Genomic DNA, 27,518 nt, shown 5'->3' with positions numbered 1-27,518 from the left:
CATGGGGTGCTGACCTCTGACACAAGCTCAGCCCCAGGTTTGCAGCCAAGAGTCACACAGCCACTGGGAGGACAAAGCAGCATGACCCCTCCAAAACCCAGCTCTGCTCCAAAGGTCTGGCAGGGCACACAGCACCAGCACTGCATCCTGGGGAGGAAGAGGCAAGCACAACTAAACTTGTTTCAGCCTCCCCTGTGCCTTTTCTGACCCATGCCTCTTCCTCTGTGGATGTCCCCTGCCTGGAGGTGTTCAGGGCCAGGCTGGATGAGGCCTTGAGCAACCTGGGCTGGTGGAGGTGTCCCTGCCCATGGCAGGGGCCTGGAACTGGATGACCTTTAAGGCCCCTTCCAGCCCAAACCATTCTATGAATCATGATGAAAGTAAACTCAGTTTTCATCTGGAAGTAAGAGGAACCCCAAAAGATTTGAAGCTTGACCTCCCTGCACCTGCTGAAAAGCTACCAGGATCTTATCTCACCTGCTCATCCCTCTGAGCTCTCTTCCCAACCCTACACCAGAGCAAGAGGTCAGGAAATGAAGGCTCTTAGTCATCACACTTTAAGGTGGCTTAAAATGTGAGCTTTAATTGAAATGGAGAGAAACATTCTGAGAGGGATGATGGAGCTGAGTTGGCAAACTTGGCTTTCATTGGCTGCCATTGCAAACATGGAACCAGAAACACCAAATGGGAGAGAACTCAATAAAGGACAGAACCAGGTCGTGGCAGAAGGGACCAGACCAAGTGCTTTGTAGGCAGCTCTGCAGCTGTGTGCTGTTAGCTCAGGGGATGGACAGAGACCCTTAAAGCCACCTGAAAAAACTCCTGGGGACTGACTACACCAACATGCTCCTGGCAGGCATCTTCTCAGCCAGCAAGAAATCCCAGCTCAGCACAGATCTGAGAGGACTCACATCAGAGGGCAGCTGTTTGAGGGCAGCAACTCAGCCTCAGTTACTTGGGCAACAGTTCAAATGTGTCATAGAAATCTTCCAAAAGGAGCAAAAGACCAAAACCCAGCAAGAAGGAGAGAGATGGGGAGAGAAAGAGAGACACCACTGCAAGATTAATGCCAAGTTGTTATTTTAACCAGATCTGTACAGCAACATAGCAAAGGAGGAAGGGATCACAATCCAAAGCAGGCAGCACTCCAAGGGGATCCCAGTCCTGGACACACTCCCAGCACTCAGCTGCTCCTACCCTAATGCACTCCAAACCAGTTCTACCTACACAGGACAGTTGGGTGTGGGGGAAAAAAGGTAAGTTTCTGTCAAGTTCCCTTTGTTTCCAGTGGGGTTTTTTGTGTTGTTTTGGTTTTTCTTGTACAAAATACCACAAGGGTTGGTTGCCTTTTGTTTGGTTTTTTTTTTCTCTTTTCTTTTCTTCTTCTTTTTTTTTTTTTTAATAGATATTTACAGACTTGCACAGCTAGAAAAATATAAACTACAATTGGGCTTGGCAATGTCTTTTAAATACATGACAGTTCAGAGCAAAAAGGAAAGAAGTTGTAGTGGTAACACATCCTGCACAGAGAAGCTTCCTCCCCTTCAGCACATCCAAGCCTAAAAACCACAGCTGCAGGCAGGCAGGCAGCTGCCACAGCAGTGCAGCAAATGCAACTCATCCCCCTCCTGGCACCAGGAAGACACAAGATGAATGCTGTTTGTGCAGGTTAGTGGCACAACAGAGGGAAAAATCCATAACTGAGCATCAAGTTCCTTAATGACATTCATTAATTTCCTAGGCAGGGCCTGTTCACAAAGGACAGCTGATGATGGAACCTTCAGGGCAGGCAGCCCCCAAGCCCGCGAGGCCTCACACCAAGGCAGCCGCAGTCACAGCTGCAGGGGGGGGTTGCAAGCCCCAAGGTTTTAAGGTGGGTTTTGGTTTGGTTCTTCCCCATTCAGCTTTTTGAGTAGAGGCCAAGGAGGATTGTTTGTGTCTGCTTTAAAGCTCCAGGCTCTGTCATTATGGCTTCAAACACCCTGCCCTTCCCCGAGACGAGGTACGTGTGACACGGGGACAGCTCGCCCGCGCCACAGCGCTCCGCACCCAGGTGTGGAGAGGTCTTCTCAGGAGGGTTTGCCAAACCAAATTGTAACAGTGCAAAACAAGAGCAGCTCTTCTTTTCTTTTTTTTCCTTTTTCTCCTCTGCAGAAGAGCTGTTGAGGCATCCAGGACACTGCTAGTAGTCAAGCCACTGAGCAAATCCTCTTTCTACCAGAGTTCTGTTTATTGACACCACCTGAGGAGAGTGGGAGGGGGAAAAGTAAAAGGCAGAAAGGTGAGCAAACCACAAAAACCCCATCAGCAAGTCCCTCAGCAACACTCACGAAGTGTGCAGCAGCACCAGAGCGCTGCAGGGGCAGCTGGCAGCATACACACCTCGTCCCCCATCAGGTTCCACAGCTGGATCAGCGGCAGGCCTGTCGCGCTGTCGTAATTGGTGACCTAGGAACAGAGAAATGAGAGGGCAGCAAGCCTGGCCTGAGCAGTGCCCCCTCCCTGGGGGTGTTCAAGGCCAGGCTGGATGAGGCCTTGAGCAGCCCACAGCAAGGGGGTGGGAGCTAGACATGTGCAGATGTGACTCTTCAGGATGTAAGGTTAGTGGCCATGGTAGGTAGGTTACAGTTGGACTCAAAGGTCTCTTTCAGCCTTAGTGATTCTATGATCTTTAAAGTTCCTTCCAACCCAACCCATTCCCTGATTCAGTGATGCAGGCCTGGCAGCATTCACTGCACATCAGACACTCAGTGCTTAAGCTTATGCCTAGCCTAGAGGCAGGGTAGCCACTGCCTCCAAGCAGCTGGGACACCCTGCTGGCCATGTTGCCTCTTGTCACTCAAATCCATGCCCTTGACTAGAATTAGTGATGCAGTTATGCTTTATAAACACATCCAGGTGTCCTCTATCCCTGACCAACACCAGCAACAAGTGGGAGCACTCATGCCCTCCCAGCCCTGCCCCACAGTCCTGGGTGGTGCTGATGGGGACACAAGGGAGTCCTCAGGTTTCTCCATGAGAACCCTGCCCAGCAGCCAGGCTTAAAGGCTCTGGCTTTGGTTTGGATTTTCAGCTCCCAGGCTGCAGAGGGATGGGGCAGAGAGGAGAAGAGCAGCACTCAGATGAACAGCAAGACTGCTGCAGAGGGCTCTGGGGTACCTGTGCCACCAGCACTGCGCCTCGAGTCATCTCGCTGACAGCGGCGTCGGCTTCGGAGGAGAAGTGATCCTCGTCTTGGGAGGGAGCAGAGCAGAACACAGGTGAGACCTTCACAGGCTTTAGAGGCCAGGAGGGGCTATTAAACTAATCCTGTCTGACCTCCTCTGAGCTTGGCTAGGGAATCCTCACCCTCTCTGCTGGACACATTTGCTGCCAGCAGTCTGTTGAGCTGGAGGTGACAGCGGTGTGACACCTGCTGTGCTGCCGGGGGAAGGATGAAGTCTTCCCAAAGCCACCAGCCGTGCTCAGGTGAGCGTGAGTGGCTGATGAATTAGGAGGCTTTCAAGGCACAGAAGTCTACTTCTGCAGTGCCTTTGAGCTGCCCTGAGCACACCAGTCTGCACTCTACCCCTGGCAGGTGTTTTCCTTTGGGTGCAAAGCTGCTTATTTATTACCCAATTGCTGCAAAACGAAGTTTCTCCTCTGTGCTCCCCAGCCCAAGCCCATCTCCAGCAGCAAGTCCACTCCTCACAGCCCCAAACACCCTGAAGGAGGCCAATTGCCTCAGGAAAAGTGCAAATCACTGACTTCTGCTAGAAGCACTTTAAACCTTGCCAGTCCTGGAGGTACCTTCTGGAGTCCCACAGCCACAACCCTGCTGTGGGGAGGCCTGGCCTGACCCCTTGCTGCTGCAGCCACCCCTTCCACGCCCAGAAGGGCAGCTCTCTGGACAAAGAGAATGCTGCTCTACACCACTAGGAAGGGAAAGGCAAACCAGAAAGCATTTCTAGGCAGGGAGTGACACTCTGGCAGTGCTTGGAGGGCAATGTTTTGAAGACAGAACTGCTCCCTTCAGCCTTTTGAGAAGAAAAGCATCAGGCATTTGTCTAAAACTGTTTGCATTTACAGTACTCTAGGCCAGAAGGAAGTTGAGCAGTTACAGCTATCCCCTGCCAGCCTGCTGGCCAGGAAAGCAATCCATCCTCTCCTCCATGCAGGAAAGCCCCTGGACATTGATCACCCTGCCCCTGGACTCTGACAGGTTAGGCTCTGCTACCACATTTAGAAGAACAAAACAATTCTTCCAGCCTTCGCTCCAGCCACATCAGAGGCTGTGCTTGCAACAGCAGGGGGAAGGCTTAGACAGCATCCTCACTGGCACCCAGCTGGCCTCCATTTAAACCTGCAGGAGCACCAAGGAGGCATCTCCAGAGCTCCATTACCTGGAAGTGGCACCACGTTGTCTAGTAAAACTTCAGCTCCTTGGAAAGGCAGTGATAAAAAGTCAGACCTGAAAGAGAAGAGACTCCATCAGGACAGGAGCAGGGCTCCAAGTTACCCCTGCAGAGTGACACTGATTCATCAATGGCTCGACCAGGAGCCCAGGCAAAAAGCCACCAAGCCAGACTGTTCTCCCAGCATCAAAGCAGCAGCAATAAGCATGAGCCTGCCAAGTCAGGCTGGGCTCCAAGCAGAAACCACCTCCAGAACAGAGGCTGTGCTGCTTTGCTCCCACCTCTAGGCACCACCAAGTCTTTAATGTGCTTGTGTAAGAAAAGCCTCATCCACACAGCTCTCCCAGCCAATGGAGCTGGAGCACAGGAGCTGAATCCTGCTCCTAGCCCATCAATTAACTGCACTTTGGGGTCCCCTGAAGGCCTCCTTTCGCTCAGCTTCTACACTGAGGTGGCAGAAGTTGCCTTTTCCTCTCCTCTCCCCTTCAAAAGGGTCTTGCAAGAGCTTGCTGTGCTCCCAAGGAACCCACATCAGCTGCTGAGGCAAAACCTTCCTACCATTCCCCACCTCAGCCGTGGAAAACCCCTGCAGCAATTCAACAGGGATGCCTCTGAAGAAAATGCAAGGCAGGTATGGGCTCAGGCCATGGAAGAGGAGCTAGAGACCTGATTTGCCGGAGCGTGTCGACCTTCACTCTGTCGTATCCTCCATAGTCCACGTATCTGAGCTCCACTTCGTTGGTCTCCTCGAAGTAGCTAATGACCTGAGCCCGCAGCCAGGCCCCATCCAGGCCTGGAGCTGCACAGATGATGCCAACTGCAGGACAGAAGAGTTCAGAGAAGGAAGGCTCAGTGCCAATGGGTTTCCAGACACCACCACTTCAGGCATCAGTAGTGCTGCAGCTCCCCACTGACAATCCACAGCGCTTCCTGTGCTGCTTCCACCCTTTTCACCACCACTCACACTCCAACCAGACAGCCCTGCAGCTGGGGCACAGGAGAGGTGGGCTTTACTCTGCCCCTACCATGCTGTTCCACCCAGGTATCCACCTCCCTGCCAGCTTTTGGCCATCGGCAGTGAGCTCTGTCATCCAGAGAGGAAAGCAAACACTAATGACCCCTCCCATGTGATGCACCCTGCCCTGCACACCATGCACAGGCAGTGACACCAGGGAGCAGCTGCACACTGTGCCATCAAAAATACACCTGGGATGGACCTGATCTTGTTCTGAACATGCAGCTAAGTGGCTGGGGAGCTGCTCCAGGGATGAGCAGGGTAAGGAAGAGCAGAGCAGCACCTGTACTCTGGCAGCAGCTCAAGAGAGGGAATGTCACAGGGCATCCACAGGGAACCTTCCCCAGCCCAGCTAAGGCCCTCAGGCTTCACATGACCCTGGAAGCTTCTCAGGTGAACATCCTGGGAGCAGCCAAGCTACTTACCTTCCACTGGAGTGGGCAGGGTTGGAATTTCAGGCTGAGAATAGCAAGCAGACATCTGCTGGTCGAGGCTTCGCAGGACGTGGAAGGTGGGGTGCGTGTGCTGCTGCAGGAACATGTGGCCTGCGTCCACCTGGTTGGACACCACCACCTCTACAGTGACTCCATCTGGGAGGAACAGCTGCCACAGGGAGGAGGAGAGAGGTTCCCATCAGGGCTCACTGCAACACAAGCTTCACTCACAGCAACTTCCACGTTCCACCAGCAGCTCCTGGTGCTGGCAGCCACGGTGGAAGAGCCCTGGCACCCTGGCGTGGGACTGCCAAAGGCTGCTCTGGAGCAGCAGCAGAAAGCCAGACACTGCTGCTGCTCCTGAAGTGCCCTCCCTGGGCACCAGCAGCTCATCAGCACACAGCAGCTGTGAGGGCTGGAACAGGCTGCCCAGGGGCACGCTGGGACTCACCCAGGCAGTCATAAGGAGGGAGTGAAGCGTCAGCGGCGTCGGTGGAGGCAGAGCATAGATGTTGGTCAGACACAGCTCTTTGAACTTCTTGCCAATCAGGCTCAGCACTTTTTCTACTTGCTGCATGGAGCCTGGAAGACACAAAGCCCACAGTCTGTAGCACAGATATGCTGAGGACATCCCAATCCCTAACAGCCATCAGAAGCCTTCTGCACTACATCAACAACTTCAGGTTTAGGAGATGGACCAAGCAGGAGCCCTGGCAGGGGCAGCCCTGGCCTCCAGTATGAGCCCAGCTCACTGGCAGATGCTTTGCAGCCACAGGAGCCCAATACCCCTCCCCATCACCACCTTTGCTGATACACATCCCACAGCTCCTCCTTCAAGCCTGAGGTGACCCTGCAGAAGGTGCTGGCTCAACTACAGCAGCCACAGCTGCTGAGGTGCATCTCACCTCCAGAACACAGGGTTCAGCTGCTGTGGCACAGGTGACCTGGGGTAAAGCTCTACTGCAACAGCACTGAGCAGGGAAGCTCTGTAAAGCACTGGACTCACAGCCACTGCATCTGTTCAGCCTCCTTGCCCATCTGATTAGGGCCCTGAGGGCACAGCTCAGAGTGTGAACCAAGAGACATTCCACTCACCTTCGATGTGACAGACCTGGGAGTCATGAAAATAAGGTAGTGTTGAGACATAGATTTTGGCACCAGATGCTTGCCTCAGGAAGCTCATGAATCTCCCCTGCTTGCCAATCAAGCGGCCGACTAACTCCTTGGTGGAAGGGAGAAGAAAGCCACAGTCAGCAAGAGAAAGGCAGATCCAGCAGCACTGCTCTGTGGGGCCTGTCACCCACAGCCCCAGTGCCTGCAGCTTAGGGCCAGGCAGTGCTGGCCCAGTGCAGAGCTCTGCTGGGCTGTGTCAAGTCAGGGTGGGCAGAGCTCACTAAGCACAGCTCATCATCACAGCATGTAGAATGACACCAAGATGTGATGGGACAAAGCCAGGCCTGGTGAAGTGACTCTTCCTGGACTCCAGTGGAGCCCTCTCCCAGTCTCCCACCACCTCTCTCTTTCCTTAAAGCAAGCTACAAGGACTTTCCATTCAGGCAGGAAGTGCTGAGGTGCAGTAATGTTTCACCAGCTGACTGCAGACAGCAGCTCCACAGAGCAGCTCAGACAAGCACCCAGCTTGTGAGGAAGGCTTTAGGCAGGCAGTTGAAGCATGACCCTCCTACACAGGAGGGGAAAACAGAAGGGAAATGGTCCCCTGCTTTGAACTGTGCACCCTGCAAGCCTTCTGGGTGCTTCAAAGCAGAGGAACAGATTGGAGAGGAAGATAATGGGGAAAAAAGGAGTCCAACAAGCACCCCGAGCCTGGGTGTAGCCCTGGCACACCTCTTGTCTACAGCTCTGCACTGGCTCCTCACTGCTGTTGAGCCCTAGTGGGAGTTCAGTGCTGCAGTCCCTGCTGGTCTGAGCTCCCTGGGTGGCAGGGAGGTGGTGCCAGGCTGGCAGGAATGGGGCAGGCTGCAGGCAGCCAGCAGCTGCTTACCTTGGGGACCTCGATCTCCCAGATGACAAAGTCAGGCTTGCTGGCTTCTCCTCCCAGCTTCTGGCGGCTCACTGTCCTCCTCATGGCACAGCCACTGTCCACAAAGTCCACACTCTCCACATCTGCACCTGAGAGACACACACAGGGCTCAGCACCGGGCCCAGCACCCCGCAGCACAGGGCCCAGCAGCACACAGCTGAGGTCCCACTGAGCTCTTCCTGCACGTTCAGTAGCCATGGCCCTGCACCTCCAGCATTTCACACAGCCTGCTGAGTGCCCTCCTGCCCCTGGAGGAACACCTGGATGCCTCTGGGAATGCAACAGGAGGAGACCTGAGCTCAGCAGGAGCCCTTCAAACATCTCAAACAGGATGAGAGGGAACAGATTTACACTGGAGATCAGAAGAAATTCTGTACAGTGAGGGTGAAGAGGCACTGGGACAGGCTGCCCAGGGAGGCTGTGGATGTCTCCCCCCTGGAGGTGTTCAAGGCCAGGCTGGATGAGGCCTTGAGCAGCCTGGGCTGGTGGGAGGTGTCCCTGCCCATGGCAGGGGGGTGGAGCTGGATGATCTTTAAGGTCCCTTCCAACCCAACCCATTCTGGGATGCTAGGAAACGTGGTGGCAGCTTCCACAGCAGCAGGGACAAGGCACCACAAAGTCCCCAGCTGAACCAGAGCCATGCTGGCCTCAGGGCTTTCAGCCCTTGGCATCACCAGGCTCCACAACACACTCCTGTACCTTCTCCTCACACCAGCAGGCACAAGGCAAAGCCATTTCCTTCCCATGGTTTCTCTCACTTAGTGAAAATGCTCTGTGGGTTTCATCCTTAACTGTTGGCAACAAGCAACTTCCCAACTGCTTGAGAGAATTCCAACAGACACTGGCACTGAGGGCTGGGGGCACCAGGGGGTCCCAGAGGGGATTTCCACAGAGGGGAGCATTTGCTCCAGCAGCTTTGGTGCTGTCAGGCACACATCATCCAGCATCTAGAAGGCAAAAGCAATGCAGAGGCAGATGTGGGAACTCCAGGAAGGTTGTTCCCTGCTGGGATGCCCTGGCAGGCAGCTACCCTTCCAAGCAAAAAGGCTTCAGGGTAACTGCTCAGCAACCAGCTGCTTTTATCAGCTCTCTGGCTCAGCCAACAGCACCTCAGAAACCTGCCCTGCAGCCTCCTTCCAGCCACAGCCCATACCAAGACAGATAAGGACCCAGCTCTCCAAGCAGGACAGTGTCCAACAGCCTGCCCTGCACCCAGCCAGGGCCCTCTCCTTGCTCAGGCACACAGCACCAGTCACTAACCCCGTGCTGCAGCAGGGCCAGCCTGGGCATCACCCAGCTAACTGCATCCCACAGAGAGGGGAAGCCAGAGAGCACATGTGCACCTACCTGCAGGTGAGGGTGAAATGGCCATCTGCTGGGCAAGTTAAGCATGAGGAGGGTTTATCTGAACATGTTCTGAAGCACACAGAATGCTTCCTCACCACTTGTTTTGTGGGAGCATTTCCCAACCCCTTACCTCCTGAGTGCTCTCCACCTATCTCTGCTGCCCTGCTACACTCATGCTGCAAGTCTGGACCATCCTCTTGCAGTATCCCATTACTGTAGGCCACGTTGCTGCCCTCAGGAGGCTTCAGAGCAGGTTTTTCCCTTGGTGCTGAGCTCTGCTCAGATGTGCCTGGGGCTGCAGATGTGCTCAGTGAGTTCGAGTGCTGGCCCGAAGCGACAGCCGGCGCTGGGTCCTGCAGGGGCTCCTCCACACCTGTGCCACCTTCACATGCACATGTGCTGTACCCAGAGTCCTCCATAACCAAAGGTGACTTTGCCAGTGCTGCTCCATGGCTTCCCACAGGAGCCAGGCCAGCTGCCTGGCCCTGGCTGCAGAGGTGGCTCCCGACCCCAGGGCTCCCTGCGCCGCCCGGAGCGGGGCTGGGCGAGCAGCCAGAGCCTGCGGCACACCGCCCCTGCTCCTCCGGCCGCAGGGGGGACGGTGCTGCAGCATCACCCTTCACAGCAGCGCTCTCACCAGCTGCTGCAGCCTCCTCTGCCAGCACCTGAGCAGAAGGAACAGCTCTGGTCATCTCCAGAGGCCTCTCAGCACGGCTGGCAGGGGCCTGGCAGACCTGTGTGGACACATCACCCGCAGCACCAGACAGCACTTCCTCAGCTGCTGCCAGAATGACCTTGGAAATTATTTCTATTGCCACCTGCTCAATCTCCTCAACTCCTGCCTTGTCCAGACTCACTCCTCCAGGCTTCTCTCTTTCCACCTCCTCTCCTTTGGGCTGTGCCTCCTCCAGACACGCAGGTACAGTACCGGCCACTGACTCGGACATCTGCTCTTCCCCGGGCCGCTCTGAACTCTCTGCTAACAGGCTCGCTGCAGAATCCTCGTGACCTGGTACAGCCTCAGCCTTGCTGCTGAGAAAGGCTTGTGGGGCATTGCCTTCCTTGCCCAGTCCCAAGCACAGGGCTGTCACAGAGCCAGGGTTTGACAGCATCATTTCTGGCATCTGGATTTCCTTAGGGGGCTTAAACGAAGAATCATCTGAGTGCTCTGCACCGCTGATCTGCTCTGAGACTCCCAAAGGCTCTTGTGCCAGGGGCAGGGACACTGCTGGCCACTGGCCTGGGCTTGCAGGAGAGCCTGAGTCCTGTGTGGGGCTCACTGCAGCGCTGCTGGGAGGCTCTGTGCTCTCTGGGAGCAGAGGCAGAGCGACACAAGCAGGGAAAGCGCTTCCGCCTCGGGGCCCTATCCTGTCCAGTTTTTCACTGTCGTCCTCAGGGGTGCTGGGCTCAGCTGTGGCTACTGACAGGTCCTGGGAGAGCTCTAACCTCTCGTGCGTGGGGGACAGCAGAGAGGGCGTCGTGGACCACGCTGAGAGCAGGAAGGTGGAGGTCTCACTCTCTGGGCATTCCTCTTCTGGGGAGAGAGGCAGCCTCTGCCGAACACAGGCTGCTGTCCTGCCTGGCTGAGCCTTCTCCTGCACTGCTTCTTGCTTCTCCTCTTCAGTGGCTGTTGCTTGTTTCTCGGGGTAGCTTGCATGCTTTTTCCTGTGGGAATACATCCACCAGCAGCCCAGGAGCGCCAGCACCCCGGGGATGGCGTAGGGGATGGCATTGTGGAAGCGCAAAGCCATTTTACAGAGCCTCAGCAACTGGACCTAGGAGGGGAGACAGGCACAGGTTAGAAGAGGCACAGGGAGGGTGACAGGAAGGCTACAGTTTCAGGAATGCCTTGAGATACTTCTGTTAGGATCCACAGGCTTGTTTCCCAGCCCTGAAGTTCACAGCTCTGCTCTACCAGCAGACCCAAGAAGAAGATCCTCACCTAGGAGCAGGGATGCCAGGACACCTCCCACCACGACACTCAGCAGCTTCACCTTGTCTCACTTTGACACTTCAGCAATTTCACCCTCTTCCTCCTGCCTCACCTCTGCAGGTCAGTGCTGCACACAAGGACAGCATCCAGCTGCAAGTGTCTCCAGCATCAGGCTGGGTTCACAACACAGCCACAGAACCACAGAATGCCAGGGGCTGGAAGGGGCCTCCAGAGATGGAGTCCAACCCCTCTGCAAAGCAGGACCACTTAGTTCCAGGGCAGACTGGCAGCATCCCATTCCTGACAGTTCCAGAGCTGCCAACACACTTCTCTGAAGCATAACAGCTCAGGGAAGGTGAAGTGTTTGGCAGATGTCCTCATCCAGAGCACTGCAAGAGGCTGGAGTGCAGGCACCCGACAGAAGTCTGCTGCTAAGTGGGAGCTAAGGAGCACCACACAGCGACTCTGCTGGCCTCTACATGCACAGAGCAGGAGCTCCAGCCCAAAGAGCAGCTGCAGCCTGATGAAGCAAGTGCCTCCCAATCACCAGAAGCCCCTCCAGGAGATTTCTCAGTAATGAAGATGGGAACCATGCTCTAGAACCCTTACACCAGGGGGATTTGTCCAGCTCCAGCAGCCTGGCTGAGGCACTACTGAGGAACCCAGCTAGAAAGTTTGGTGTACATCTGCCTGTGCTGCTTCAAGAGCTGCTACTCCTTCCAGGGCTGAAAGCTGTCTCCTGCTCTAGGATGTGTGAGCCTTGCCCTGCCTGGGGAAGCCCTGTCCTCAGTCTTGCTCCTCCATCCACAGCCCTTGCCTGGGTCACCCGAGGCAGGGCTGCTGTCTCTTTCCTTTCCTTTGGCTTGCCACAAAGCTGAACAGTTCCCCACATCCCCAAAACAGCCTTGCTGCAAAGAGCTTCGAGCTTCTATCTCCCCTGAGCAGGAACTAAAGCAAAGCAGCAGAGGGCTGGCAGTGCCTCCACACCACAGACCCTGCTCCAACCCGGCCTCCAGCCTGCGGCCAGCGAGCAACAGCAACAGAGGTTGTTTGCAGGAGATAGCCAAGTCCTGGAAGTGGAAACCACCCAGTGGGAAAGAGCATTATCTGGTTGCTTGTGAGAAGCACAGCCCTGCCCAGACAGAAGACAATCAATCAGTCTGTCAGCTCTGCTTAGTCTGCCTCAAGCGCAGCGAACCTCTCTGTTATCGGAGGGAGCGCTGGGAGCAGGGCTTCCAAACAGCTCTCCTTCAGGCCCTCACTTTCACGTGCAGCTGATTACATCCTAGCCCCAGGACAAAAACATGCCTCCCCTGGGCTCCAACCAAGCACCCAAGCCCCAGATAATTCAGCCTTCCCTCCGGATTCCTCACCTCCCCCAGCAGCCTCAGCCCAGCCTCCTCCGGGGCTGTTCAGCCCCTGAGTCCTCACGACTCAGCCAAGTCAGTTAAGGGCAGAACCAGGGGGCAGACATTTTCCCCTCCATCCTAAACCAAAGGTGAGCTGCAGCCATGAGAAGCATCTCCAGGATGTCCCAGATGAGGCATTTCTGTTGTTTCATGCAGGGAACTCGAGTCAGTGCCCTTGGGACATTCCTAGCTGCCCCCTCCTCAGTGCAAGGCAGTGGAGTTACCAAGCCAGGTATCAGGGCTCACTGAGGATGAGCTTCCAGTTAACAGCAACAGCTGAGACTTGGAATCAAAAAGCTGACAAACCTAGGCAGTAATTTGGATGTCTGGGTTTGGGAACTCTAAGTGGAAAGGGTGAAGCTCCCAAGCCAACAGACTGAGGCTGATGCTCTCTGGCACCATGGCACACTGTGAGCCACTGCAAGTGCTCATCTGCTGCCCACTGAAGTCGTTGTCATCAGTGCAGAACCACCCCACAAGCTGTCCCACAGGCAGCCCACAAAGCCAGACTGAAGCAGCTCACACAAGCCCATTCCCAGCAAGCTTTGAACACAGCTCTGTCATTATCCACTTCCTGAGGAAGCTGCACCAGCAGCAGCCCCACACAGTCCTGCAGCACAGGAATGCCCCACGGAGGGCCAGCCCTGACCCAAAGCCTGGCAGACAACACAGCTCTAAGTCATTTTAAACCTGAGTATCATCTAAGATAAAGATCTTCACCCTCCTGTGATGTGCAGAGCAGTGGGGACTGGTGGATTAGCTGACAGCTCCTTGTGAAGTTCATTTCATTTCATGGCTTGTGTCTGACTGCTTTCAGCCAGAGCTGCATCACACCACCAGTGATCCTTCCAAATGGGAATTCCACAGCCTTCCATCAGCTAGACAGGGACAAGAGGCAGTGGCTCTGCACAGGATGCCAGCTGACATCCTAAAGCCCTGGGCCGGACAGGGGACAAGTAACACCAACCAACAGCTCCTCACACAAACCCCAGGGGAAGCCTCTGGGGGTCTGGGTTTGACATGCTGGTCCCAGCACTGCTCTTCATCTGATGCCCAGAAGATGGCTGATTTGCAGCCTGGACAGCTGTGAGATGCAGGACACCTCCTTCATTTCCCCCACAGGAGAGCTCCTAAAGCTCAACATCCATCTTCCACCACATTTAAGAGTGACAAAACCCTCTCTCCATCACCAGTGTGCCAGCCAGCTCGGGGCTGCAGGGCAATGGGATCATCCAAACCCGGGGAGGGAAGCAAGCCTGGGGTTTTCCTGCCAGCAGCAGAACAGAAGATGGCAACTTGTCAAATCACACAGCTCCAAGCCCTGCCAAACTGCAGCCAGCTGGGGAAGCACCACAGCCCCAGAGCTGGGGACTGGAGAGCAGCAACTGCCTGAGCCACAGCCAGTGTGAGGTGCTGGGTGCCCCAGTTGCTGCCCAACACACACAGCCTGCACCAAAAATAGTGCAGAGCTCACCCATGTCTGCAGCCCCCCTGCCTCCAGACACTTCCCCCTGGCACCTCAGGAATCCAGCCTAAATGTCACACCTTACACCAAGGCACGGCCAGGGAGCTGCAGCAAGGGCAGGAGGCTTCCCCAGCTTGCTAAATAACCTCCACAGTAGGTGAGGAGGGGATTAAGACCCCAAGGGAAGCGCAGGGGGCAGTCAGCTCTCCAAATCTGTACCCTGACTTATGGGAAACTCCTGTACAGATCAGGTGCAGGAGGACGAAAATGAACTCAGACACACACTCACCTACCTTAAGAGACCAGCCAAGGACACTCAGCTTATTCTAACTTATTCACATGAGGGTCCCAGGGCAGTCTGAAGCCACCTTGTTTCTCCAGCCAGGACAAACAAGCTTCAGCACATCCTTATAAGGCCAGAAATGTCTGCAGCAGGAGGCTCACAGAGCAGCCGGATCATTCATCCTCAGGGGCCGAGAGGAGACTCCAAGCCCTCACTCCACAGCTTCAGGGCTTCCCACACACAAGGAGGTCTGTCCTGGAGACAAGCTGCTTCAAGTCCCTACAAGGAGAGGGACAAGGACAACTGCCAAGTGACTGAGCCCCCATGCTCAGCGCTGCCGGCCCCTGCCTCTTCTGCTTCCCTTCAGCACTGAGGTTACTCTGCCAAGCCAAGCAGCAGAGGAGCTCAAGGCTGGAGTTGAAGTTTATCCTCCTGAAGGATCCCTGAGCCCAGGAGCAGGCAGCAAAGTAGGAAATGCAGCTTCAGTGGCAGGGTCAGGACTGCTCCCCACAAAGCCCAGCACCAGTATTTGATTTCCTGAGCACAGTGCTGCTCCCTGGGTGAAAGAGAACGGGAGGAGGCTGGCAGGCTCACACTGCAGGGGACCACGTGGGCTCGCCAAACTTTCCATGCTAAAAATAAGCAGCAGCACATGCTTGGCCTTGCAGGGGGCACAGGGACAGGAGCTGACAAAAACCTGAAGAACTAGAGGTGTGACACTCAGGGCTGAAGCAGCAGAAATCCCTGCAGAGGACCAGGCACAGAGAGACTTCCCCTGACCTACCTGTGGCATGTCTGAGCGAGCAGCTGACTGGCACCTGGCACTGCAGCGCCTCACCTGCACCTCTGGCTCTCATACAGGGGTAAAGGAGACACTCCACAGCAGAGGGACCACCTGCTGCTTCCAGCTCTCCCTGGAAGGCAGAGGGGTTTCCTACCCAGGCAGGTCAGCAGCTGACCTTACAGGATGGCTGTGTGAGGTCACAGCGACTGCTGTACCGCCGGGCTGCGAGCCCTCGCATCGCATTCCTGGTCACCCAGGGCTCTGCAGCCTTTCCCACCCTCTTCTCCCAGGCCAGCCCGCTGTACCACCATCAAAACCAACATCACCCAGAGGGGAGAGCCCAGAAAACATGACTGAGTAGCTACAGACAGCCAAAGACAGGTAGGAGCCTGGCAAGCAACCTCTCCAACTGGCTGGCATTTACTCTAAGCAAGAAGGGAACAGGTAAGCTTCTCTACACTTAAATAATTAAGGCTAAGTGCTCTGCAGCAACTTCTGCTTCAGACACCAGGACTGAGAGACAAGGAGAGCAAGAGGCACCCCTTCAGCAACAGCACCTTCTCACAGCCCAGTTAATGTGGGCTACAGAGCTCATGAAACAGCCTCTTCTGTCAGTGGAAGCTGATGAGGCCACTGCACAGCCTGAAAGCATTGACGAGCCACCTGCCCCTTCTGCAGAAGGGGGAAATGATGTCCTAAGTAAAGGGCTGCAGAAGCTGGTGGCTGTAGAGTTAAACTGGAGCTCTGGAACAAGAAACACCACCAGCACCAGACTGGCTTTTATCTCTAAGATTAAAAAACTTGCTCCCAGTGTAATCAGCTTCACTGATGTTCCTACAACAGCTCACTCCCTTCCTTTGGTGCTGAAGCTGGCCCAGGCTTCATCAGTCCTTCCCTCCCTCTCAGGAGCCAGCGTGGCCCAGCACAGCTCCAGCAGTATCACCCCAAGGCCAAAGCAGGACTTGGAGCAGTTTTTATTGACACACTCACCGTGGAAGCTGCAACCCAGCCCAGCTGCAGGGGTTTGGAAACCAGCAGGAAGCTCATCCCTATGCAAACACCAGCAGCCCCCAGCACCTGCACTGCCTGATGGAGCAATGCAGGGCCCTGAGCTGATCACTCCTGCTAGGCAGTGCCACAGCTTACACTGTAATTAACATTAACCCTAGCAGGTATCAAGCCCCTTACTGCATTTTACATCCTATTACCCTCCTGTTCCAACCCTTATTGATCATTTCCTGACCCAGCCAGTGCCTCCCTGTGAACCCTCTCACACAGGAAGGCCACAGGAGTTTTCCACCACTCCACCAGGAAGTGTCTCAGATACAGAAGATACAGAGTTAGATTTGGGGCTTTTTCTGTGGGTTTGGGAGCCTGCTCCACAAATGGAGCCAGACCAACTGCTCTGCTTCTTCAAGCCAGCCAAAGAGTCCAGCACACAAGCCAGAGGCCACAGCACCTTCCTGTTACCACCTGGCTCTAAACTGCAGAGGAAGCTCTCTGACTCAGACTAACCCACTCCATGCTGCACCACTCACAGCCAGGAGGCCAAGACACCAGCTGGGACTCTCTGAACAGCTTCCTTGGCACAGCTGCCAGTCCAGGGCCAATGCTTTTAAAAGCATTTTTCATGGAAGAATCAAGAGCATCAGTCCTCCATGGTGGAAGCAGAGCAGCTTTTATTACCTTTATAATCCACCAACACATCACCAAATGTTTCCCCAGACCCAGACTCCATCACCTCTCATTCTTCCTGCATTTTGCACCCAGGCTGGGGAGCAGAACAAATTATTTTCTAGAATTGCAGGGAAAAAAATACATTCAGCAGCTAGCACTTGGGGCTTGCTTCTAGGCCAGTGAAGCTAACACCATGGGTGAGTGCAGTGCCCAGCGCAGGAGCAGCTTGAAAATTCAAACTGAGAAGCCACCAGCCAAGTCAGACACTTGGCATCTCTATCAGCTTCCAAAAACCAGGCACAAACAACACTTGGGAGCAGAGACTAAACTAACTAGAGGCTTCCAACACACAAGACAAAAGCCAGGCTCTGACTTTTCAAGAAGACAGAGGGCTGAGGTTTACATCACAACACACTGATAGCACCGCAAGAGATAGTGAGATGAGAGGCAGCACCGGGGCCACACAGGTATCTGGAGAAGAGCTCACTAGGAGTTCACCATGCACAGCTCTGAGACCTTGATAAAAAGCTTCTCCAAACAGAGGCTGGACTGGACCTCCACAGCACAGCAAGCAGCAAGGCTGCTGTGTTGGAAGCCTCCTTCCCAGGGCTTGGCTCGCTGAGAACAAGCCAGAGGAGCACACAGAGAGGAAGAATATCAAACACTTGTGATAAAAAAGCACTCTGTATTCATCTGTGCTCGGCAGCAACAGCAAAGGTCTCACCAAGAGTCATTTAGACTGAACAAGCAGGAAGATAACTTATAGGCATTAACAAGCTTGCTCCAAGAAGTTACACAACATACTTGAGACCTAATCAGAGCGAGACAGCTTCACTTTGATCCCTGTTGCAGCAGCATCTCCAAGCCCTCACCCAAATTATGCTGGGGGCTGTTCTCATCCACAGAACAGCCTTCTCCAAAGATTGCAGGCTGCCTCCCTCCTCTCCTCATCTCTGGCAGCCCTGTTCTAAAAAGGCAAAGTCAAGACACAGATGAAGCGACCCTCCCACAGTCACAGTGAGTTGGAGGAAGCACAAGGAACAGAGAACAGGTGCTCCAGAGATGGGAGCCCATCCTCTTCAGCAGGCAGGCAGAGCTCTATAGCCTCCATTCCACCTCAAATACTGGGGGGAGTTATGTGCAAATGCCTATCCTGCACCCCTGAACACTCAACTCCACCCCTGCTTTTCAACAAGGCAGGGAACACACATCCAAGCTCTTAACAAGGGTGGCTCCTCTTTGAGGGTCACAGTCCTAAGGGAATTCACTCCAATCCTTGTTCCAGAGCCTTCAGGTCTCCAATGCACACAGCCTCATCCCCATGCAAAGCTACTGCCCCACTGCAAGCAGCACATGCAGGTCAGGAGCCTGTGCCAGCAACCGCTGCTATTTATACACAGGGAGTCAAGACCAGCCACGGCACATGGCAAAAGTTCCTCATCCTCATTGCCAGGTGGCAGCAGAGGTCAAAGGCAATCAGGACCTCTCCAGGGCTGCAGCAGTGATTTGTCTGCTGAAGAATGAGGCTAGGTGATTTTTTTCTTTTAAGGAAATATGCTGCCCTGCTAACAGTCAGGTACAGAGCCCACAGAGACAGCTTCCAGCCAGGGTACGAACCGCAGCAGCAGCAAAGTTCAGTGGAATCCCTGTCACGGGCAACAGAACCCCCCCAGCAAACCAGCTGAAGGCAGATCACCTGCAGCAGCAGCCAGTGACGTGCAGACTCTCCACCACCTCCAACCCCCACCAGAAGCAAACTCAACAGCCTCGATTTCCAGGAGATATTAAGCACCTGCTGGATAAAAGAGCTTCCTGCAAGGAGCTGAACATGGCTGCCCGAAGTTAATCCTCACTTCACGGAGCTCAGCCAGCCACTGGCATTAAGAGTTCCACAGAAGCACTGCAGTTAAAATAAAGACACCAGAATGTTAAAAGGCTGCTCACTAGATCTGAAGCCTTGAACAATTAGAAGTAATTAATACTTTAATTAATGTTTTTTATTACTTCTAGATGCTGCTGGAGGCACCTGGGGCAGCAGCCCTGAGCCGATTCCAGCCTCCCCGGCCGCTAGAAATACCTCGGATGGTTCTTTTTCCACCTCAGCTAAGTGCACGTGAAAGATGAGAGCCACAGGGAAGAGGGGCACGCTGCAGTTAAAGCATTATGCTCTTCAGGTAACTGCACTGCTGCACAAGTGTCCTTGCCCTCAAATTGCCCTGAAGTCAGCCTGCAATGGTTTCAAAATGAACACAAGACTCTCGGCGCAGCACATCCACCGCTGCCGGCTGCAGTCCTCAGACAAACTCCTGCCACAGTTAGCTCCCAGGGGAACCTTCAGGAACTGGGAGCCTGCATACTCTGGGGGGATCTGAACTGCAAGTACCTCCATCTCACACCTGGCTGGGGAGGGGAACTCCTGTTGTCTAAGTTCAGGCATTGGGGAATGCCTAGGTTAAACCAGAGGCTTTCCAGGCAAGTGGTGATTTTCAGCACTGGCATCCTGAAGAAGGAATCTGGTTCCTAGGGCAGGTGTCTACACTCAGAATGGCTAAGGAGAGCACATCTCAGTAAGCAGCAGCTACCAGAGCACAGAGCCACTGGGTTCCCCCAGCACTGTCCACAGAGACCCTCCAAATCTAACCATTCAATCTGTGGGATGTCTGAGAGCAAACAGCCTGCAGCCCTCTTGTACAACCACAGCAAGACTCACCTGCCTAAGGCCCCAGCTCTCCCAGGACAGCTTTTAAATGTGAAGAGCTCAATGAAATGGTGAAAGTGAAGCTGGAAGCTGGGTGGTAACCAGGGCAGCAAGCACTGCAGGGAGAAGGTGGTTTCCACCAAGCTTCAAGCACAGCTCAAGTTCTACAGATTTTTGCTCCTTTGAACTCACTGAAAAGTTGTCATTTCCCCCAGTGCACCAGGCAGCACACTCAGGCAAACCAGTTAATCAAGAACTAAGCTGTGCCATCAGGGTGCAGGCAGGGAAGCTGTCCTACCCTCTCCCAGCACCACAGCTACTGGGGGATTCCTGGATGACAGGTACCGCAGCTCAGGGGGTGCCTGCACCACACTGCACCCTTCACACAGGAGCTGATGAAAGAGTGAAGAGGCTTCAGTGACTCAAACTGGGTCACACGGTGACCCTCTGGGCAGGGGAGCAGGCTCAGCTCGCTGGCTCTGACAGCTCTGCTCCATGTGCTAGGAGGCAGAAGCCATCCCTCCTGTGCCAGCCCTGCTGCAGCACGCCACGTGCCCTGCCTGGGCTGCCCCGCCACACGCTCGGCTCTGCCTCAGTAGATCATTCACAGGCACAAAGCAAACAGGAGAAAAGCAAAGTTACCATCTCTTGCTACTACTTTCCCCAGCAACCAGCCCTTTCCTTTCCCCCAAGACAAAGTCCACAGAGGCTCTGATAACACAGCCACCGACCTGACCACCGCAGCACACGGCCCTGGAAACAAAGTCACAAACGACTTCCACCTGCAGCTCCTTACTTCTCCACAACAGATGGAGAGTGTGGTCAAACGCAGCCTTGTGGCTGTTTCCTACTGTTACAGGTAACTCTCCCCCCAAAGGATGCCCTCACCAAGACACCTACTCACTTTGTGTTCCCTGCTCCATGGAGTAACTTACTCTAGACTGCAATAAAGAACTTGGCCAGACACAGCTCAAGTTGCCCAACTCTGGAAGGCAAGCAGCGTGGATCTTACTTGCTGCAAGGGGAAAGAAGAAGGAGACAAAGAAAAGTAATAAGGCCCCAAAAAAATTGGTCAGACAAGAAGGATTCCTGCAGGAAGGCCAAGGCCACTGAAACAGCAATTCCTCAGGAGCAGCAATGGAATTCTCTTGGTGCTGAGCGTGCTCTGTGCCGGCAGAAGCCACTGCAACACATGAAACATTTGCTAGCAGCAGTTTTTGGGCTGTTACCATCACACAGGCACACCTTGCCTTACCAGACAGGCAGCACAAGGCATCCTTCATCTTCCCTACCAGTCAGCAGCACTTGTGTCAGCTCTGCCTTGCGTCTCCAAGCAGCCCCGGCACAGGCTGCAGCAGCAATCACCACAACTCACCGAGCTCGCAGGGCTCCCTGGGCCAGCCCGGCTGGCTCCTTCCCCAGCGACTTTCTCACTAATTGGCTGCGCTGCTGTCGAGCGTGGAACGAGCGCTAAACCACGCATGACACCAGGAGAGGCCGAGAACGGCCCCGCACGGCGCGGACACAACCTGCTCCCCCCGGCGCCAGCCCACGGCCCTCAGCCCCACCCGCCCCGCTGACACCGGGGCCATAGGATCGCTCAGCTCCCCGGCGGGCACCGGCCCGGCCTGGCGCACTGCCCTCGGGGGCTCCGGGGGGTCCCGCACGGCGCTGGGAGCTAGGGCAGCCCCACGGGCGAACTCTCCCACGGTCCCACCGAGAACCAGGGCTGACCTCCGGCCCGGGCCGGGGGCCGAGCACGACGGCACTGACCTTGGCCGTCGCCGGGCTTCGCGACACTGCTCCTGCCGTGGCTACGGCCTAACAAGCGGCAGCCTGCAGGGAAGGCGGCGCGGCCAGCACCGCGCGGCCAGCACCCCCGGCCCGGCGCACTCTACTCCCCGGCTCCTCGGCCGGGAGCGGCGGCCCCGCACCGAGGGGAGTTGCCCACTGACAGCCCAGGGCAGCGGGCCCCGGCGCTCCCCGAGGAGTCGTGCGACGGCCCACGGCGATACTTACGGAGGGTCCGGTCTGGCGCGGCACCGCCCTCCCCACCCCGGCTCCGGCAGCAGCTCCCGGCCCGGCGCCGCCGCCCCCCGCCCGCCACGGCCGCGCCAAGCCCACGTGCAGCGGCCGGGCCGCGGGGCTGGGACATGCAGCGCGAGCGCCGCCCCGCCCCGCGCCCCGCCCCGCCCCGCGCCGCGCCGCCCGCGAGACCGCCGCGTCTCGCGCGAGCCACGCCGCTCTGCGCCTGCGTGCGCGCCGCCGGTGCCGGAGGCGCCGCTTGGGGCGGGGGGGGTGCGGGGGGGCGTACGGGGGGCGACGTCTCTGCTGCCTGCAGGCTTCCCTTGCGCCTCTCGCGCCTCTCACGCTCCCGGCTGGGCGCGGAGCGGAGGAGCGGCGCTGCCGCCGAGCTTCGGTCAGCGCTGGCCGCGCCTGGCTCCTGCGTGTCCCTCATCCCCCGCGGGCAGCGGCGCTGCCGCCGAGCTTCGGTCAGCGCTGGCCGCGCCTGGCTCCTGCGTGTCCCTCGTCCCCCGCGGGCAGCGGCGCTGCCGCCGAGCTTTGGTCAGCGCTGGCCGCGCCTGGCTCCTGCGTGTCCCTCGTCCCCCGCGGGCAGCGGCGCTGCGCCTCGCCGGGCGCCGGGCCGGGCCTCTGCCAGCGGCCGCGGAGCTGCTGTAATGGAGGGTTTGGCCGGGGATGGCTCTTGCACCTATCTCCTCCTGAAAGGCTGCGTATGAGCGCCCGCATCCGCTCCGACTGCTCAGCCCTGTTCTCTGCTGCGATCCCTCGGCTGATCCCAGCCCCGGAGCCAAAGCCCTTCTCTGCTGCTCTGCAGCCGGGCAGCGCTGGCTTCCACCCTGCTGTTCAAACAAGCAAAGAGAGCTGAACCCGTGCTTTATACCAAGTTTTGTACAGGTGCTCTGCGTGCTTAGCAAATGCTGGGCAGGGAGCAAACAGCGGCCGGCAGCTACAGCAGTGATGGGTTGGAGCTGCTGTGCGCCAGGCTGAGCCAGAGTGAGGACAAGCTGTGACCCGGCAGGGTTACTGCTCGGCTGCAGCAGGGCCCAGTTGGGATTCAGGGATAATTCTGTTTCCAGTTTATTACATACTTGCAACGTTTGGCAGAGCATTTGCCTCCCTTAGAGCAAACAGTGATTCTGTGTCCCAAGGATTCTCAGGCTTTGGTGGGGGGCACACAGTAGAACAGTGGAGCTTGGCATTGCTGAGGCATCTCTGGGGCATCAGGGCTTGTCTGAGAGTAGCTTCCAGGACAGCTCTGGGCAAGTCCCTTGGAGGAGACTGTGGGAAACAGTTGTAGTCACTCTGAGGAGCTTGGGAGTGCACAGCAGAGTGGTGTGAAAGAGGAGGGGCTGTGGCTGCAGCAACCCGAGGAGCAGCCATGCCTTGGGAAAAGTCCTGTGCTGACCTTTGTGGTTAATTCCTGTTTTAATAACACTTGACACCCGCGAGGGAAGGAGTTTGGCCTGGGGCTGCGTGGGCAGAGCAGCCTGGGAGGGGTGTATCCTCCAAGCAAGCCCACGCAGCTGCGTGGGGAGGCATGGAGTCGCAGGAGGCAGCTTTTGCTGGCTGCTTCTCCTGTGCAGCCTGGCACAGTGCTTCCTTCTGCTGCCAGTCAGAGGGCACTGCTGAGCCTGGGCTCTGGGGTGGCCCCTGGGGCGCTGCTGACCCTGCTCGTTGTAGGATTTGGGTCTGCAGTGTGTGCAGCAAAGAGGAAACTCTTCCTGGTTTGCCAGTGGATCTCTGTGGTAACAGAAATGCCTCAGGATTCCCCAGCAGAACCACTTAGGCTCTTCCTTCCCCCTCCCCCCCTTTTGGAAGCTCAGCAGCAGGCATAGGGCAGAAATAAGCCAGGGAGAGATGGCTTCTTGCTTTGGGGTGAGAAGAGGCAGCAAGGAGAAGTGAGACTGTAAAGCAAAGTCACTCCTGGTGGTGAGCAGTGGGAGCACCACTTGCTCTGGGAGCCTGATCTTCCTTTCTAATCCACAAGTGGCCTCCTTCCTTTCTGTACAGCCGAGTTCTTCGCCCTGCAGAGCCTGTGCCTGTGAGCCTGCCTGGCTGTGGCCAGCGTGCTCCACGCTGTGCAGTGAGGCAGGAAATCTGTTGTGGACACGTCAGCAGCAGGACACCAGGGCAGTTTCTTGGCCTGGCTGACCAGGCTGGCTGGAGCTCCCCCTGCTCAGCTGTTCATTTCCATGGCAGGCAGTGGGGACACTGCAGAGCCTCAGTGAGTAACCTGGGGAAAATCACAGCCCCGTGGCTTGAGCAGGGTTGTCCTTCCTGAAAGGAGTGATTTGTGAGTGGTGGTGAAAAGCTCCTGACTTGTCTCAGTCCTTTAGTTTGGAGCAGCCAGAGATTAATAAGCAATATCTGCCTAAAGAGTACAAATTGCACCACACATGGCACGGGGAAGATGCAACAAAGCTGACTCAGACTTTGCTCCTTGAAAGCCTTTACCCTGAAGATCCCAGAAGTTCGTTAACAGCAGACTGTTAGTTACCCTTGGGCTGCTGAGGTGTGTGTGATGCCTTCTGTCTGAGAGGTTTAGCCCGAGGTCACAGGGACAGCACAGATGGTGACCACAAACATCTTAAGCTCTTTGTGTGCAGCAGAGCTGAGCTCTTCCAGCAAAGTCCATAAGCTGTGCTGTCATGGGGAGGCAGAACAACCCTCTTGTGTTGAGTAACACTGAAATGATCCTGATGTCAAATAAAACAGACACTGCTGGCAGGGCAGGGAGCTGCTGCATGGCTGCCAGGGCATGGTCCTCCTCCAGACACACTTCCTGGCTCTGGAGTTCTCATGAGTGGGAAGAGCTCCCTAGCCTGCCAGGTCAACTTTCATCCTGATTTTAAAAGCAAACAAATGGTCCCAGCAGGAAAAGTTGGCACCATCCAAAGTCAAAGAGTTGCTGAAAATGAGAAGAGAACAGGCAGGGCACCTCAGCACCCTGCAGGCTAATCAAGCCTTTGTTGTAAATTACAGGGGTGCCCATTAACATCTCAAACAGGACTGGGAAATTAAGGCCAGCAAGGGGATTGCTTTGCAGGGAGTTGGATCCAGAGTGCCACAGCAGGTTCCTTGTGCTCAGCACGAGCCTGGGCCCAGCTCTCTCTGCTCCCTTCTGTTGCTTTGTCAGCAGCAAGGGGCAGGTCGTGGTGCCAGCTGTGCCAGTGCCCCTCTCCTCCTCCAGCAGAGCCCTCCTCTCCCTGCAGCTAGCACAGAGCTGTGCTGGGTGGCTTGGAGAGCCAGGCTGCCTTCCTGCAGCTCTGCCTCCGAGCAGGCAGCTGTGTCTGCCCCGCAGCTGATGCAGGCAGCGACAGCAATTGTTCCTCTTTCAGAGACCGGGAGCTAAGAATAAGGACAGGACAGGCTGGAGGGAGAGCAGAGGAGCTGGAGCCCTGGAAGAGAAACACAAGTGCAGCCTTCAGCACAGTGTGCAGCGAGCTGGTGATGGCCTCATGTCCCCCTTCCATCAGCATCCCTTCAGGTGAGTAGCTCAGCACACAGCAGGATCCAGCTGCTGCTCCTTGATCCCCAGTGCTTGGAGTCTGGGCTGCTCTTTGGGGCAAAGAGAGAAATTCCTCTCTCTGTTTTGTGGTGCTGCCTTGCCCCCCCCCAGTGGCCTCCCCACCAGTTTGTGCTGTGAGGCCTTCAAGCTTCTGCATGTTTGGTGTTGCTCTGGGCCAGCCTCAACTTTGGCTCAGAGCCCCTGCTCTGTGCTGTCTGTGCCCCAAGTTCAGTTGTGCCTCCTGGGGTCCAGTGGAAGCTCCAAGCCTGGCAGTGTTCAAAGCCTGGTTGGATGGAGCCTCGAGCAACCTGGGCTAGCAGGAGGTGTCCCTGCCCATGGCAGGGGGTCTCAAATAGATGATCTTTAAGGTCATTTCCAACCTAAACCATTCTGGGAGAAGCCTCCCTCCTGGTGCTGCCCTAAATGCAGTGCAGGCTTCTCAGGAAGGAGAATGTCTGTCTTGCTGGGAGCTCAGGAGGGGCAGGGAGCAGCCAGGGAAGGGAATCACCAAGCAAGGGGGGAAGAATGGTGGCTGGTACTGCAAGGAGCTGAGCAGCACAGATAGCAGCAGAGGAACTTCATAGAAAGCAAATAAGGGCAGAGGCAATAGAGCCCAGAAGAGGTGAGGCAGAGGCACCACTGCCCTCTCACCTGGCATCTTGTATCTTAACCACAAGAGGCCTCAGGAAGTGGAGCTGATGAGCCAGAGCGTGGAAAACTTGCTCCCAGGCAGGCCTGTCCCCAGGCCACCTCCCTGGGCCTGGCTGTTCCAGTTCCCTGTGTCTGGGTGACCAGTTCTGCAGTGCATGCAGGGTGTTCTGCTGAGCACTCCAGCTGCTGGGCCCCCTCCTGCTCTGGGGACTCCTAACAGGGGCAGAAGCAGAACAGCTCTTTCTGGCTTGTCTGAGGGACAGTGTGCTGTGAGAAACAAATGACAATATGATTTCATGGCTCAGTGGGCTTCACTGCAGCCCAGAGTTAGTTACTCATGGCTATTTATAGCACCAGCATTTGACTACCCCTCAAGATGCAGTCATCAGGCCTTTTCCATCCCTGCCTTGAAGAACAAACCCCTGCTTGTTCTAACAAGTCACATCACAGGAGATCTTCTCCTGTGCTCCCCACCCACACAGCCCTGGCATTTGTTCTCACTTGGGAGCTTGTTAAACATAGCAGCAAACCCAAGAAACCTGTGCCCAGACACAAAGGCTTCACACCCACAAGGCATGAGAGAGGGCCATGGCTGCTGTGCAAGGGAAGGGTCAGTGGCACACTCATGGCTTTGGTTTAGCTTTGTCACAGTGAGCACGTGGAGCAGCCCATGGGGAGGGTAGAGAACCAAACCCCACTTGACAGTCCTGGAATCACAGAATTGTTTGGGTTGGAAAAGGCCTCTGAGATCCACCTAAGATCCTCTAAGGTCCAACCATCAACCCAGCACCACCATGGCCACTAAACCATGTTCACACATTTCTTGAGCACCTGCAGGGATGGTGACTCCACCAGCTCCCTGGGCAGCCCATTCCAGTGCCTGGATGAGCCTGCTGCAGTGCCAAGGGCTGGAGTGGCCAACTTGCAGCAGAACTCCCTGCCATGGTGGGATGTGAAGGAGCAGCTCTGCCCCCAGCCCTGGCTGTTTGTGTTGCTGCAGCAGCAGTTAACCCCCAGCAGCATGTGGGCACTGCACCAATGACTCTGAGCCCTGCTGGGGCCAGGCAGCTAGAGCAGGAACAGGCCCTGCTGCTCTCCCTGTAGCACACTGGGGCAGGACAGATGCTTCCCTTGGCAGCTGCCCCCAGGTGTGATCCTGGCAGCCAAATGCCAAGAGCTGTGCCCAGGGGCAGCACCCCTGTGGCCCAGCAAAGGGGCTGCTGGTGCCAGTGCTGGTGCTTGCTGCTGTGCAGTTTTTCATGGCACTTCAGAAAGCTGCCTGCTGAAGGAACTAGAACTTGAGCATGAAACTTCTGGGCTAAAACATGACTGGTGGTAAGATTTGTTACTCCAAGGCAGAGGTTTCTGGAGAGCCCTGCCAGCCAGCTCGATTTAGGAGTCAGCCACTCTGCTGCTGGGTCAGACTGGCTGCCCCCGAGTTACAACTTCCCTCCTCTTCCTCCTTGTGCAGCTTTGTCCTCCTTGCCTCTAGAGCAGGACTCACACCTCCACCCCCACAGCAGGGACGGTTTATATTTGTGTTTTGCTTCCATTTCCCCTTGATAAAACCCTTGAGCAGCAGCAGCTGGGCAGGGATGTTGCAGCTGTGCCTCAGCCAGCGCTGCTTGCTCCAAGGCTGCAATTTTTGCCCTAAATAGTTTTCCCCAGTGCACAAAGACAGGAAAATAAAAACCCTTTCTCCTTCCACTCCCTCGCTGTGGCCACAGGGATCTCGAGGGCTTTGTGACCTCAAGTAGCAGGGCAGCTCAGCTGTGCAGAGAAGAACTTCAGAGCTGTTGTTGCAGCAGTGCTGTGTGCAGGGCAGGGAACAGCTCCTGCGGGCTCCCCACAGCAGCC

The 27,518-nt window shown here is 56.0% G+C and overlaps 1 protein-coding gene across 2 annotated transcripts; it reads right to left on the bottom strand.

Annotated features, from left to right (window-relative positions):
• Positions 1–556: 556 nt before the first annotated feature.
• On the bottom strand, positions 557–21,597 carry AKAP1 (A-kinase anchoring protein 1). Of its 2 annotated transcripts, none has more exons than XM_068154931.1 (11): positions 21,500–21,597; positions 9,362–11,006; positions 7,846–7,973; positions 6,939–7,065; positions 6,295–6,425; positions 5,835–6,012; positions 5,061–5,211; positions 4,383–4,450; positions 3,160–3,233; positions 2,383–2,448; positions 557–2,242 (listed from the first exon to the last, which is right to left on the bottom strand). In XM_068154931.1, exons 2-11 carry the CDS (start codon positions 10,980–10,982, stop codon positions 2,183–2,185), a joined length of 2,604 nt encoding a protein of 867 aa, XP_068011032.1. In that variant the 5' UTR covers positions 10,983–11,006; positions 21,500–21,597; the 3' UTR covers positions 557–2,182. The 2 variants fall into 2 exon arrangements, with proteins under 2 accessions (XP_068011032.1, XP_068011033.1); XM_068154932.1 differs by lacking the exon at positions 21,500–21,597 and adding an exon at positions 14,332–14,806.
• Between the last annotated feature and the right edge of the window lie 5,921 nt (positions 21,598–27,518).

This window comes from Melanerpes formicivorus, unplaced genomic scaffold (genome assembly GCF_026170545.1).
Source record: "Melanerpes formicivorus ecotype bairdi unplaced genomic scaffold, bMelFor1.0.p_v2 SCAF_29, whole genome shotgun sequence".
NCBI lineage: Eukaryota > Metazoa > Chordata > Aves > Piciformes > Picidae > Melanerpes > Melanerpes formicivorus.
This window is presented reverse-complemented; position numbering and strand designations above follow the sequence as displayed.

What these genes read in the sequence shown, in the direction of transcription:
- AKAP1 (XM_068154931.1), bottom strand. Translation starts at nt 10,982, where the DNA reads ATGGCTTTGCGCTTCCACAATGCCATCCCCTACGCCATCCCCGGGGTG. An exon ending in CCCTCCTTATGACTGCCTGG is followed by an intron (nt 6,013 to 6,294) that starts GTGAGTCCCAGC and finishes TCCCTGTGGCAG; the next exon opens with CTGTTCCTCCCAGATGGAGT. An exon ending in GCGCAGTGCTGGTGGCACAG is followed by an intron (nt 2,449 to 3,159) that starts GTACCCCAGAGC and finishes CTCTGTTCCTAG; the next exon opens with GTCACCAATTACGACAGCGC.